At 41.3% G+C, this 14,996-nt stretch overlaps 1 protein-coding gene across 3 annotated transcripts; it reads left to right on the top strand.

Annotated features, from left to right (window-relative positions):
- Positions 1-252: 252 nt before the first annotated feature.
- LOC123097585 (guanine nucleotide exchange factor SPIKE 1) lies at positions 253-14,981 on the top strand. Of its 3 annotated transcripts, none has more exons than XM_044519367.1 (31): positions 259-688; positions 812-907; positions 1,664-1,826; positions 1,905-2,023; positions 2,538-2,650; positions 2,774-2,829; positions 2,946-3,043; positions 3,212-3,349; positions 3,415-3,723; positions 3,814-4,077; positions 4,192-4,359; positions 4,446-4,637; positions 4,737-4,780; positions 5,502-5,571; positions 5,679-5,840; positions 6,644-6,751; positions 6,888-6,925; positions 7,486-7,630; positions 8,732-8,858; positions 8,979-9,166; positions 9,266-9,396; positions 9,816-9,891; positions 9,997-10,107; positions 10,239-10,421; positions 10,816-10,959; positions 11,754-11,927; positions 12,000-12,347; positions 12,429-12,758; positions 13,075-13,260; positions 13,337-14,311; positions 14,416-14,981. In XM_044519367.1, the coding sequence occupies exons 2-31, from the start codon at positions 821-823 to the stop codon at positions 14,668-14,670; spliced, it is 5,502 nt and encodes a 1,833-aa protein (XP_044375302.1). In that variant the 5' UTR covers positions 259-688; positions 812-820; the 3' UTR covers positions 14,671-14,981. The 3 variants fall into 3 exon arrangements, with proteins under 3 accessions (XP_044375300.1, XP_044375302.1, XP_044375301.1); XM_044519366.1 differs by having other exon boundaries at positions 261-688; positions 8,973-9,166; XM_044519365.1 differs by having other exon boundaries at positions 253-688; positions 8,973-9,166; positions 11,754-12,347.
- Positions 14,982-14,996: the final 15 nt, after the last annotated feature.

Below are 14,996 nucleotides of genomic sequence, written 5' to 3'. Positions count from 1 at the left end.
ACTTTAAGAATTAGCGCTCTCAAAGTATTTCCACATAATAAAAGAAAACATCAAGTCCACTTTATACAGTAGCAAAACAAAACAAAGCCCTTGTTACGACAGTACGAGTGCCCCATGGCAGACACAACAAACAGTCTAGTGGTGTCATTCATTCACACTCTTGAGTCTTGACAGCGAAGCATCTCTGTTCTGCGGCACAGCTAGAGCAGCCGCAGCGCAAGCGGAGGCATATTTCTCGTCGAAAGATTTTTAAAAGCCCGAACAAATGCGCAGGTAGAAGCCAAACCAAATCTTTGTTTTTCTATTATTTCCTTTTTCCCCTCACCCGTTTCCACTAAGACCAAGAAGAAACACTCATCCTCCCAACTCCACCTGCTTCGCTTCCTCTCCACTTCACCAAACCAAACCCTCGGGCGGGGGAGAGAGCGGAGCAGAGCACAGAGGAGCAGAGAGGAGATGGCGAGCGCCAGCAATGCGCAATGAGTGGCGGCACCCTCGCCTTCACCGCCCCTGCTTTTGCCTTCTACTAGCTGCTGCTCGGTGCCTCGGGTTGGCGCAGTGGGTGGGACTGGGAAGGGGATTCATTCCTTCGCGCCGCGCCTCTCGTCGGCCACGCCTCCACCGCCCGGATCTGGGCCGCAGCGCCGAGATCCTGAGCTCAGATTCGTGAGCTCCCTCCCTCTCTCCGGTACGGCGTTTTCTCCGGCTTTTACCGGGGTGTCCGTTGATGGTGATGTTTGTTGGCTAGTGCGGCCAGCGCTGCACGGATTTGTCCTGAATTGGTTTGGTGGTGGATTATCTGTCGGCTCAGGTGGCGGCCATGGAATCTCCGGCGGCCGGGGAAGGACAGCGGTTCAAGCGTATTCCAAGGCAGCCTTGTGGCCGGAACCTGGAGCTGGATCCACTGGTACGTCTCACTCCCTACACATACGTGTTTCCTTGATTTGGTCGTGCCAATGCGGCTCTTGTGTATATTCAGTTTTGTCGAGTGTTGTGGTAGTGCATACAGTGTAGTACTACTTGGGAAGCCCCAGAGTTTGAAATGCCACCCAATTGTGTGTGCTCGAGATCTCTCCGCATTCGTTGCTTAGGGGTTTGGGGTTTCTTAACGTACGCCTGCTTCAGTGAGAGGAGAGCTGAGGAGTTTAAACTGATGCTCTTGGTATTAGTGGTGAACTGCTGCTTGCTATGTGCTGCTCATGTCAAACCTGCATTGCAGGATATAGTTGTCTAACCTCCTTATTTCCAGGGTGCTTGTGTTGGGGTTTTCAACAGACAGCTAATCTTTTCTTATGCTTAGCTTCGCAACGCTATGTTGCTTTTTGGTTTGCTGCTATTTTGGGAATGAGCTCATTGAGTGGTCCATTTTGGATGTTTGCCCATATGTGGACAATGAGTTGAATTGTTCGCTGTATTAGTAAACCACCAAGAATGGAACTACAGTACTCGACTACTACTATATGATCTATGGCTATACGTTTTCAATCGTTCTCACGTGTGGCATTCCCTGATAGAGCTATGTCCTTAGTATCAGTATTGCACATCTTTAGTGGCTGATAATTCAGTTTGCTCCTTTGGGTTTCAATCAGGAAAAAGTAACAATTTCTGGCTGCAATTTTGAGAATTAAGGATGAAAAAGCTAAGCTTCTTTCTGTTTTTTCAGCTTAATGAGAATTTGGAACAGTGGCCACATCTAAATGAGCTAGTACAGTGTTATAACGCTGATTTTGTGAAAGATGGCTGCAAATATGGACGCTATGAGAGTGTCGCGCCACCGTCCTTTCAGAATCAAATTTTTGAGGGACCTGATACCGACATAGAAACAGGTAATCCAACATCCTTGTGACTGGATTAGCTTCTCATACATGGTTTACTTAATATTTTATGTATTTGCTTTGTCATAGAATTGCAGCTTTGCAACGCTAGGCATTCCAAGCCTGAGGAAACTACTGAGGATGATATGCCAAGCACTTCAGGGAGGCAAATATATGAAACTGAACCATCTGCTTCATCTTCAAAAAAAGTAAGTGCATATTCACTAGATTTCTGTTTTAGGTGGATGGATTCTTACCATATGTTGTCTTTCTTGCCCCTCTAGTAGCAGACTACATGCTAAACTAATTAATCTGCGGTTAACCCTAGTGTCTTGGTCCTCAACTCCTCATATTGGATAATAAAAACTATATTGTGAATTGCTCATACATGCATTTATCTTGTCCTTGTTTCAGCTGCTACAATACTTTCCTGTTGAACTTTTGTTCATTTGTATCACTTGTGTCGATCCTTTATGCGTTCAGTCGACTAGTACTTTTTCACTTCGTGTTTTTTTACTTCCTGTGCAAAGTGCAAACAAGGTACATTCCACACAGTACTGTTGACATGAATATTTCTAGCAGAAGCAATTTAAGCTTTTGAGCAATTAAGCTGTGACCTTTCTTTGTTTAATGAATTTGACCAATTGTCAATAGCATATACGGTATGAGGTTTGTCATCTTGATGTCAGCATTAACGACATGTTGCCCTGCTTGTTTTTTCAGCATTGTACTCTCTCACCTTTACCGGCATATGAACCTGCATTTGATTGGGACAATGAGAGATCTTTAATATTTGGCCAACGCTTGCCAGAAAGTCTCCCTGCAACACACAGCAGGTTTGCTTTAAGCTGCACACTCAAGCATTACATCTCTTTGCTTTTGTTTGCACTTCTTACTCTGGGCAATCTTTGTTACTACTTTCTGGTCACATGTTATAACTTGATCTCTACTGCTTGCAGTGGATTGAAGATAACGGTCAAGGTATTGTCTTTGTCATTCCAAACTGGATTAGTCGGTGAGCAAAAATATTATTTCTATGTGTTTGTTTAACACTTCTAAACTGCAATATGTTCTCATTTATACTTCGCAGCATGATGACTGACCTACCTTTTGGTAATGTGTCATGTGCAGAGCCTTTTAGCGGTACAATCTGCTTGTACAACAGAGATAGGAGAGAAAAGCTATCGGAGGACTTCTACTTCCACATACTTCCAACAGAAATGCAAGATGTAAGGAGCAACGTTTATTACTCCGTTCGGGGCCAATATTTCTATCCTCTAAAATTTTGCTACTGATACCGGCAGATAGAAACAGTTGTAGCTTGTAAAATATACTGAAATTCCATATTAACATAATTTAAATCGCTGACCATTTTCATTCCTTTCACATTTGACCAGGCTCATATATCTTTGGATCGTCGGGGTGTTTTCTCATTGGACACCCCTTCACCATCAATCTGCCTTCTGATCCAGCTAGAAAAGGCTGCTACTGAAGAAGGGGGAGTAACTCCTTCCATTTATTCCCGTAAAGAACCTGTAAGAAATAAATCTCCCTCCTTTAATCGCATGTTCCATTACTCTAATGCTCAGTTTTGTGACAGGTGCACTTGACTGAGAAAGAGAAGCAGAAGCTGCAAGTTTGGTCTCGAGTCATGCCATACAGAGAGCCATTTGCATGGGCAATGATTCCTCTGTTTGAAAACAACCATGCTGGTGGTGATGCTGCCTCTCCTAGCAGCCCTTTAGCACCAAGTATGTCAGGCTCAAGTTCTCAAGATAGCATTGTGGAGCCTATCTCCAAACTCGCTTCAGATGGAAAACTCAACCATTATTCAAGTGGAAGTTCTGTTATTGTTGAGATATCAAACTTAAACAAAGTGAAGGAAAGCTACATGGAAGACTCCCTCCAAGTAAGCATTATAGCTGAACAAAGTCAGTTAATGTTGTTACTTAAGTGATTATTAACTAATTAATCATGCCAATTCTTGTGTCGCTTGTAGGATCCAAAACGAAAAGTACACAAGCCAGTGAAAGGTGTGCTAAGGCTAGAGGTGGAAAAACTTCATAATGACCGTAATGAGGCGGATACCATTTCTGAAGGTGGGAGCATAACCAATGAATTGCATGATGCTGGCGAGCTCAATAATGGCAGACATAGCAGGAATAGCATTGATGGGATCCACAGTTCTCTGAACTCTAGTGCCATTGTCAAGAAAGATACACACCAGAATGGTCAAAGTTCCAATGGAGAGAATGGCAACAATGTAACTAGACGAGTTCCTCATCCACCTCTTGTGTTCTGTTTTTGATTTTGAAACTTATGTTGTAGGATTTCATGTCTTTTCTGTTCATGTGAGACGCATTCTTTCTTGTTACAGTTTCAAGCTTTTGACTTTCGGATGATGGCCCGGAGTGAACCATTTTCACAACTTTTCCATTGTCTCTATGTGTACCCATTGACTGTTAGCTTGAGCCGCAAAAGAAATCTATTTGTAAGGGTAGAATTAAGGAAGGATGATTCTGACATACGTAAACTTCCAGTAGAGGTTTGTTCATGAAGTTATCATACCCCCTTTGCTCTGTTGGTGGTGTCTGTTCAATGTTCTAAGTGACTAGATATATGGGGTTTCAGGCTGTCCATCCAAGGGATCAGAATTCAACACTACAGAAGTGTGCCCATACCCAAATTTCTGTTGGCACAAGAATGTCTTGCTACCATGACGAAGTTAAGATCAGTCTGCCTGCTCTATTGACGCCCCAACATCATCTTCTGTTCACATTTTTGCATGTAGATCTCCAAATGAAACTTGAAGCCCCTAAACCAGTATGCCTTCTGTTCCTTGTCAATTAGGACACACTAATACAGTTGGTTCATCTCTTCATGTTTATTTTGCTGGTTTCTAACATGTTTGTGCTCCTTCAGGTGATTGTGGGATATGCTGCACTTCCACTGTCGACACACATTCAGTATGTATTAGATTGTCATCTTTATTTTTGTATACACGAAATGATTAAATGGAACTAGTCTGAGCCTGTCGCTTCATACGTGGGATCACATTCAAGTCAACGAGTTATGAATCATGATATATTATCATCTTAACTTAACTCTGTTTATGTGACAGAAAGTGAATATATGAACTAAGCTTTCTAGCTAAAACCTGTGAGGTGATCTTTTATAGTATTGTTCAACTCGTGAAGCTTTATTGCCACCTAGCTTGGCTAGCTAATTAACTAACCTTAGTAAATTTAAAATTTACTCCTGTCACTTGTGCAACTAAGTATGTAAACACCATGGTGCTTGTTCACTAGCAAGACTGCAAGTGCATACTGCTTACTGTACTTTTTAGCACAATGTCTGTATGTTGCTACTTGCTATGGGTTAAAAGAGCTTATACATGTTAAAGAGAATATACTACTGCCTCTGTCAGATCAAATCATCTAAGGAGTAAAGATAATAAAAAATGGGAGCTGACTGCCTTCTGCAATAGCAGTTTGGACATAACATATGAGCGTACTTCTGGGCATATACCTTTTTTTTTCAATGTAATGTTGAAGGGCCATCTACTCAGTTCTACTTCTACCACAAGTTTGACGAGGAACTCTGAAGTGCTTGCAGTCTCTTAAATATTAGCGTGAGTTGATGAGAATGAAATTGAATTTGATATGTAGCAATTTTTGAATCCAATAGGTTACTTTCGGATGTGTCTTTGCCAATTTTACGAGAGCTTGTTCCGCATTACCTGCAGGAAAGTGGAAAGGTTTGCTACTTGTCCTGTTTTCTTTTGCTGTTTTTCTACCGTGATTGCAGAATTATCATCAAATGCATTTGCTGTAATAGTACCTGAAAGTTGCAATTCTTATACAGGAAAAAATGGACTACCTGGAGGATGGAAAAACTGTGTTCAGGCTGCGGTTAAGACTTTGCTCTTCGTTGTTTCCAGTTAATGAAAGGATAAGGGACTTTTTCGTTGAGTATGACCGTCACACACTACATACAAGTCCACCTTGGGGTTCTGAGCTTCTTGAGGTATCCTTTTACCGCTGAATGGCTTAGATTGGAGCTTCTGATGTTAGTTTCTTTCATGATCCCTCCCCTGCTGAATGGCTTTGATAATAATATACCTTTGAGTTATGCCTGGATGATACCTATTGGAATATGTAAAAAGATGGAAAAAGTTGTGCAGTATTTGTTATGTTCTACATGTCTAATTAGATATGGAATATGGCCAAGTTCTAGAGCATAGAGGAAATTATCTGTGTTGAAGTGTATATGTGGATCGCCTAGCCCTTTCCATCAGTTCGGACTTTTGGTTGCGTTGGCTAGTGCATGAATCTTAACATGGTATCAGGGCCTAAGGTCTTGGGTTCAAGTCCTGGCTTTCGCAATTTAGGGTGTTGAAGTGTATATGTGGATTGCCTAGCCCTTTCCATCAATTCGGACTTTTGGTTGCGTTGGTAGTGCATGAATCTTAACATGGTATCAGAGCTAAGGTCTTGAGTTCAAGTCCTGGCTTTCGCAATTTATCTAAAAATTGTTGTTCCCCCCTTTGTGTCCACGTATAGGCCTCTTGAGCCATACCTCTGAGTCTGTCCACGTGTTGACTTTCCGCGTCACACGTGAGAGGGGGTGTTGAAGTGTATATGTGGATTGCCTAGCCCTTTCCATCAGTTTGGACTTTTGGTTGCGTTTGCTAGTGCATGAAACTTAACAATCTGCACTGTGTATTTCAATATTTGTTTGTGGCATTTTGCACAAATTTACATTGTGTTGGTACTTGCACCATATACCGACGATTCATATGTCTAACATTTTTTTGGGGGGGTTTGCAGGCAATAAATAGTTTAAAGAATGTTGAATCTATTGCATTGTTACAATTTCTTCAACCAATACTCAATATGCTGCTACATCTTATTGGCGATGGTGGTGAAACCCTTCAGGTTGTTACTTTGCTTATTATGTTTCCATTCTGCATAAGCACACCTGCCGTTTTGACTGAACTACATTTCTTGCCGAGTGTTTATATTGATGATATTACACATTAGTTTTGACCCTACAGATTTATTTTTCTTGCAGGTTGCTGCATTTCGAGCCATGGTTAATATTCTAACCCGGTAATTCCCTGTTTTACTGTTTGGTTTGTCCTCATCCCTCTGATATTTGTGTGCAGCTGTGCGCCAGTTTCTTTCAAGAGCTCTAGCATTCCATGTTCGTCCAACTTCTCAAAATCCTAATTTCAAACATTTAGACGGCCTATCGTTTGCTGGAGGAAAAAGTAAAAGAATATTTGGATGGCTTTTTCTTCTCATGTGTCATGAAGTCTGATTCTCTTAGTTTGTGCTCGCTAAATGGTGCTGCATTTTGGGCGAAGTATAAACTGTTAAGTTTTATCTTATGTGAGCGCTTGCTGGTTGCACTTGCATATGCTGCAGCGCAACAAACAAGGATGTGGGAACGCTGTTAATATCATGTTGCCATATTACCATATTTGTCTTTAGAGGCCCTATCACACAAGATCTTTGCGCTCTTCTCTCATCTTTAGCAAAATCTGAATGTCTGGCTTTAATTCTTTAAAAAAATATTTTACAATACCCCCCAGTAGAATTATTCATTCAGGAGTCATGACCATGTATGTACCTTAAATTGTGTTAAAGTCGATGCATTTCTATCGCAGGGTGCAACAGGAATCATCTGATGGAGCTGAGAGAAATAAGTTTCTCGTTAATTATGTTGATTTTGCTTTTGACGACTTCGGTGATCGGCAGACGCCTGTATACCCTGGTTTGTCTACTGTTTGGGGCAGCCTAGCTCGAAGTAAGGTTAGTATGGATTTCTTCTCTCTGCTTGAAGTAATGAAATTTGAATTCGTTCTACTTTATTTCATGCCGCGTTTAATTTTTTATATGAACCTGTTAATGCATGGGGGTAAACATTCATCTGCGATGGTCATACATTGACAACTTGAGGTAAAATGGTGCTAGGTTACTGGGGTAAACATCCGTCTGAATGAGGGTGACGATTTGGTGAGGACTATACCTAGAATAGTCAGCCAAGTGCGCAGGACTTAGAGACTAGATTAGACTTCTTTGTTATTCATCTTATGATAATTCCCTTATATATCCATCCGCCTAACAAGGATATCTAGTGCAACCAATAAACTGGAGACAATCATATCAAGGGGAGTGCATGGAAGGACGTAGAGAGACTATGATAGATTTCTTTGTTGTTTACGATGTAAAGGATGATAACACTTATATACCTGTCCGCCTAGCAAGGACATCTAGTGCAGCCAAAAGCTGAAGACACCATCATATTCACTGACAAATATGCATCTAACAAATTATAGGATATGCATGCTGCTGATTCTCTGGCTGGCTGCTACCCCTTGTGCGCAGACACCCTACGCTCGTGGTTGTCTGCATGAACTGAACCATAGTCATGCCAGAATCATATAAGCCGCAACAATGACGTTTCCAACTCTGGTTGCTGCTGAGATGTCCTAATACCTGAATTATGCCCTTGATGCCACTGGCCTCTAACACTGTTTACTGCCACACTGCTCTCAGGTGTCAAAACGTGATATCATGTAATTGTACTTAAACATGGCATTGATTTTACTGTGCAAAGGATCGGAAACAAGATTCTGTTGTTGTAAGTGTTGCACTGTTGATGATACACATCACTTGCACCAATAATAAGTATTTGCATCAGCGACTAGTTAATATAGCGGACTTGATTATTAACCTTTTGCTTTTACTGTTATTTGCAACTCAATATATCCTTTTTAATGGTTATTTTCTTACACTTTTCTGCTTATTTTCTGTACTTCAATTGTGTCTGTTCATTCAATCTGCTTACTTTTAACAGAGATGCATCTTTCTGCTGCTCTGCTTCACCATTGTACACTTTTGTCATTTTAGGCTAAAGGTTATAGAGTTGGACCTGTCTATGATGATGTGTTGGCAATGGCTTGGTTTTTTCTGGAGCTTATTGTAAAATCAATGGGATTGGAACAAAGTCGTCTCTTCTACCACAATCTTCCACTTGGTAGGACCAACTAGCGAGCACTTGTAGCTGCAGTCATTAGTATATCAGTATCAATACATAAATATTTAATTAGACTACGTAATATGGTCCTAATTGTTTGCTGCCATGTGCTAGGTGAAGATGTCCCACCGCTGCAGTTGAAGGAAGGAGTCTTCAGATGCATCATGCAGCTATTTGATTGCCTTCTAACTGAGGTTCATGAACGCTGTAAAAAGGGTTTAAACTTGGCGAAGCGCTTGAACAGCACTCTTGCTTTCTTCTGTTACGATCTTTTATCAATCATTGAGCCACGCCAAGTTTTTGAGCTGGTAATGCTGGAAATCACATTTAAGTTTGTCCCTCCCCTTGCTCGTGAGGAGCTTCATTCCAAATACTGATATGCATAACTATGCATTTGTGTTCTTCAGGTTTCACTGTATATGGACAAGTTTGCAGGGGTTTGCCAGTCAGTCCTCCATGATTGCAAATTGACATTCCTGCAAATAATATGTGATCATGATCTTTTTGTTGAGATGCCTGGTCGGGATCCCACTGATAGGTAGGTCCCACTCTAAATTCGTGGATTACCAAGCTAGGGAACTATAAATATTCCAGTTTGCCAAAACTGTTTTAATAGACCAGCAATGTCGTTCAGAGCCTTTGGTCTCCTGATACTCTTCTTACTCCAAGTTCTTTTAACTACCAAGACATTTTTTTTACGTTCTCCATAAATATAATGGCATGATGATTTTATACCTTTTGTGTTCTCTAGTCCTTACAATGATTACACTCTGTTTTACTTATACATTACCAATCCTGGTTTACTCTTTGCTTCGATGTTAGAATAATATTATGTGCAAATATCCTCTTGAAATTCCAATCAAAACACTTGTGAATGTCTCATGCTCTAACATGCTGCAAATCGTGGCAGCTTTTTATATTTTCTGATGATTTTTTACTATGATATCCCATTTGCAGGAATTATCTCTCGTCGGTTCTTATTCAAGAGATCTTTCTCACCCTTGACCATGATGATTTGTCACAGCGAGCGAAAGTAAGCATCTCAATTGAGATCGAAGTACTTTGGTCTACAACTCAATGCATTACTTCGCCATCTCACATATGATGGCAACTCATTCTTGTTTTGTCATTATTGTAGGCGGCTCGTGTTTTAGTTGTTCTTATATGCAAGCATGAATTTGACGCGCGATATCAAAAAAGTGAAGACAAGCTGTACATTGCTCAGCTGTATTTTCCTCTTATAGGACAGGTTTGAGATATTCACATCACAATTAACTTCCTTGAAATGAATACCAATAATCAGAACTCTGTTTCTCTGCAAGGTTTGGCATACACGCGGTTCTTCTTACAGTTTCTTTTCCTGTGAAAAACACCTTGCAGATTCTGGATGAGATGCCTGTGTTCTATAACCTAAATGCCATTGAAAAACGTGAAGTGCTAGTGGTCATTTTGCAAATCATAAGGAACTTGGACGACACAACTCTTATAAAAGCATGGCAACAGAGCATTGCTAGAACCAGATTGTTCTTCAAGCTACTTGAAGAATGTATAACCCATTTTGAGGTTCGTACAACCCTTTTCTATTTAGAATGTTGAAGTTTTTGTCATTGTTATCAACTTCTGTGACTGAGTGTGATGTTTCTACACTTCAATTATAATTCTGACTAGTAAAATCTCAGTGCACAAAAGATTTTTGACGGGGTGTACAATTTGTTCGATGATTTGCAAAGTACTCTTGGGTGACTTGTCGGAGTGGTATCTGAATGACTGAATCCAACTTTTTCTTGCGTTCCTGTTGCATGTTTTGACTTATTCCAACTTAGACAAACACACTCTTCTTTTAACTGGTGGCACTATTGCATGACAGGGTTCTGAATCTTCTTTGTTACCATAAAACCACGTTGATTCACAATAGTTTATTCAGAACTAAACTAAATCTCCCAAATTCTCTCTGCAGCATAACAGAACAGGAGACAGCTTGCTACTAGGTTCTAGTTCTCGGAGCCCTGATGCTGAGCGCCCTGCGTCCCCCAAGTATTCTGATCGGTTATCCCCATCAGTTAACGCATATTTGTCTGAGGCTTCGCGCCATGAAATAAGGGTATGCTGCCAAATTATTTATAGGAGCCTAATTTTCCAGCAGTAGTACTTTTACCTGTACTTTTCACAGGGTGAACAGTTTGAGTATGAATAAGCTCTGAAATGCATGAACTTGAACCATGTTGGCTTTCTTGGTATGTCCCAGTTTAAGGTAGGTTGGATACACCTTGGGTAGGTTTATATAGCATGCACTGGACCAGGTTTCAATAGCTTGTCAGCATTGTTGGTTACTGTTTTTTTTGGCAAAGTTAAGATGCTATTGGAGAGAATGTGGACAGTAGACATCCTTATAAGAAATTGATTGGACTTGGCTTGTGTTATATTCCAACATTAAGTATGGTTCATGTATATCAGTTTATGAAACGCGCATCATTATGAAGTATAAATAAAACATTAGTGAGTAAAGAGTTATATTCTCGACTGTGTTACCATGTGGCTAGCAGGACTGATTAATCGGCCAAGTCTTTCTCACTACACTGGTGCTGCACTTTCAGCTTTGGCCATTACTTTTTTTTGGCATGGTTTTTTAATGCCACTAGGATCACATAACTCTTCAGAAGATGCCAACTGACTAAGTTTATTATCTGGCCCTGAAGGAGTAGTTTACTTGGGTGTCAGAATAAGGCTCGACTTCCACTAATATCTACTGAGCCTGCAGTGGTGGAGTTGAGCCTGTTTCATGCTAGAGAGTGGTTTTATTTACTTGTTCCGAACACACATACTTTGTAGGAGATGTGACGAAAAATCATCATGAGAAAATTGTTAGTTATTTGTCATGACTGCTATTTAATGCAGCCCCAGGGAACACCAGAAAATGGGTACATGTGGAACAGGATTAGTCCTCAGCTAAGTTCCCCAAATCAACCCTATTCATTGAGGGAAGCACTTGCGCAAGCGCAATCTTCAAGAATAGGATCAACAGCCAGGGCATTGAGAGAGTCCCTACATCCAATACTGAGACAAAAGTTGGTTAGTATTACATTCCCATGTGAATCTTGTGGTGATTTAAACTTTCTTCAGTCTGACAGAAAATTCCTACAGGAACTCTGGGAAGAAAATCTTAGTACTGCTGTGAGCCTTGAAGTCTTGGGAATAATTGATAAGTTTTCAGTTGCTGCAGCTTCTCGAAGCATCTCGACTGACTATGCTAAGCTAGATTGTGTAACATCTATCTTGATGGGTCTTTTATCTAGGAGCCAGCCCTTGACTTTTTGGAAAGCTTTCCTTCCTGTAGTCTATAATATATTTAGTCTCCATGGTGCAACACTGATGGCAAGGGAGAATGACCGCTTCTTGAAGCAAATTGCTTTTCATCTTTTGCGACTTGCTGTATTCCGAAATGATTCTGTTAGAAAAAGGGCCGTTGTTGGGTTGCAGATCCTTGTCAGGGTAAGCTGCTTGCTGAATTTGAGTTCTATAAAATCATGAAACGAATTGTCCTGACACAGATGTTTTTTTTTGTGCTTCTAGAACTCATTCAACTATTTCAAGAGCACCACAAGGCTGAGGGTCATGTTGACTATTACTTTGTCAGAACTGCTATCTGATGTGCAAGTAACTCAGATGAAATCCGATGGATCTCTTGAAGAAAGTGGTGAAGCTCGGCGTCTTAGGAAATCACTGGAGGAAATGGCTGATGTAAGGAGTAAGGATCAGTTGAATGATTGTGGCCTTCCTGTTACTGCACTGGAAGTGGCTGCTGAAGGTTCCACAGACAATAGGTGGTCTTGGGTAGAGGTTAAGCATCTATCAAAGTGTCTAGTCCAGGCCCTTGATGCTGGCCTTGAACACGCCCTTTTGGTAAGCAAGTTTGGCAAAATAATCATTACTGTGCTATCCATAAAAGTGATGTACTACCTCCGATCCAAAATAAGTGCCCCAGTTTTGAACTGGGGTTAGTTCAAAACTGTGACACTTATTTTGGATTGGAAGGAGTAGCATATATCGTGCTAAAATGGGGATGACTGACTGAAGAAAGTTACCATTTGTTCATGTCATCTGGACAACCGAAACACTACTAATATGTGATTATACTTTGAGTGATGTCATTTTTATGCACCTGATTTCTTGATTAAGTATTGAGCACTGAACCTGTAAATTTTAATGTTCTTTTCAGGGTTCTGTAATGAGTGTGGACAGGTGTGCAGCTGCTGAGGGTTTCTATAAGCTAGCATTGGCCTATGCCCCTGTTCCGGATCTTCACATTATGTGGTTACTGCACCTTTGTGATGCACACCAGGAGATGCAGTCATGGGCTGAGGCTGCGCAGTGTGCAGTTGCTGTAGCTGGTGTGATCATGCAGGTTGTAATGTTAACTTCTGTTATTCTATTCCTGTAATTTCTCTATGGAGTTTTATGACCTTCGAACCTTCTTACAGGCACTTGTTGGAAGGAACGATGCTGTCTGGAGCAAGGAGCATGTTGCCTCCCTCTGTAGGATTTGCCCTATTGTGGGCACTGATATAGGTGCAGAAGTAGCTGCAGCAGAAGTTGAAGGATATGGTGCATCCAAGCTTACTGTGGATTCGGCCGTCAAGTATCTTCAACTTGCGAACAAACTCTTCGCACAAGCTGAACTTTACCACTTCTCTGCCAGTATCCAGGAACTTATCATTCCTGTGTACAAAAGCAGAAGGTCTTATGGGCAGCTGGCTAAATGTCACACGTCACTCACAAGCATATATGAGTCAATTCTTGAACAGGAGGCTAGCCCTATCCCGTTCATTGATGCTACCTACTACAGAGTTGGATTCTATGGGGAACGATTTGGCAAGCTCAATAAAAGGGAGTATGTGTTTAGGGAGCCGCGGGATGTTCGTCTGGGTGACATTATGGAGAAGCTTAGTCATACCTATGAGGCTAAGATGGATGTGAATCACACGTTACATATCATTCCTGACTCGAGGCAAGTCAATGCTGATGAGCTGCAACCTGGTGTATGCTATCTACAAATAACTGCCGTTGATCCTGTAATGGAGGACGAGGACTTGGAGAGCAGGAGGGAAAGGATTTTCTCTTTATCCACTGGTTCTGTTCGTGCACGTGTGTTTGACCGTTTCCTTTTCGACACACCATTCACAAAGAACGGAAAAACGCAAGGCGGCCTAGAAGATCAATGGAAGAGACGCACAGTGCTCCAGACAGAGGGTTCCTTTCCTGCTCTGGTAAATCGTCTGGTGGTGATAAAATCTGAATCTCTAGAGTTTTCACCTGTGGAGAATGCGATTGGAATGATTGAAACAAGGACAGCTGCATTGAGAAATGAACTAGAAGAACCACGGAGCTCTGAAGGCGATCAACTACCAAGACTTCAAAGCCTGCAAAGGATACTCCAAGGAAGTGTGGCTGTTCAGGTAAGGGCTGTGATCCTGCATCTCTGCGCAATATGAACCAGTTTAACTTTGTTTGCTCCTCTATTTCTTTGTATTGCTAATTTTCTCAAAATGTCGTGATGCAGGTAAACAGTGGTGTATTAAGTGTTTGCACCGCTTTCTTATCTGGCGAGCCTGCAACCAGGCTCCGGTCTCAAGAACTGCAACAGCTGATAGCTGCATTGCTTGAATTCATGGCTGTCTGCAAGCGTGCAATCCGTGTGCATTTTAGATTGATAGGGGAAGAAGACCAGGAATTCCACACGCAACTTGTCAATGGGTTTCAGTCTCTTACTGCTGAGCTTTCTCACTATATTCCTGCCATACTTTCGGAGCTATGACTGTAGCAAGGTGGCAGGCAGTTAGGTAGCATGTGAATGGTTGGTTGATTTTTCAGTTGGGGATCTGCTCCAAATGTTCATATTTCGAGTAGCTTTGGTTGTATAGTTTGAGAACTAACCGGGGCCTTTGCATTTCTGCTGTGTCACGATTTTGGGGTGTAAAGTATATGCAACTTCTTAGTGTGATGTACCTGGATCATCGTGTTTGTTTGTGGTTTGCTGGCAGTGATAGCAACTTAGCTAGTAGCTGTTGGAGCGGCATTACTATTACTATTATTATCATGATCATTATTATTATTATTTTATTGTCATTATCAGGTGTGATG

The sequence above is a fragment of the Triticum aestivum genome, chromosome 4D (genome assembly GCF_018294505.1).
Source record: "Triticum aestivum cultivar Chinese Spring chromosome 4D, IWGSC CS RefSeq v2.1, whole genome shotgun sequence".
NCBI classification, from domain to species: domain Eukaryota; kingdom Viridiplantae; phylum Streptophyta; class Magnoliopsida; order Poales; family Poaceae; genus Triticum; species Triticum aestivum.
This window is presented reverse-complemented; position numbering and strand designations above follow the sequence as displayed.

What these genes read in the sequence shown, in the direction of transcription:
- LOC123097585 (XM_044519365.1), top strand. Translation starts at nt 821, where the DNA reads ATGGAATCTCCGGCGGCCGGGGAAGGACAGCGGTTCAAGCGTATTCCA. An exon ending in CTGCTTCATCTTCAAAAAAA is followed by an intron (nt 2,024 to 2,537) that starts GTAAGTGCATAT and finishes TTGTTTTTTCAG; the next exon opens with CATTGTACTCTCTCACCTTT. An exon ending in GGTTGCAGATCCTTGTCAGG is followed by an intron (nt 12,348 to 12,428) that starts GTAAGCTGCTTG and finishes TTGTGCTTCTAG; the next exon opens with AACTCATTCAACTATTTCAA.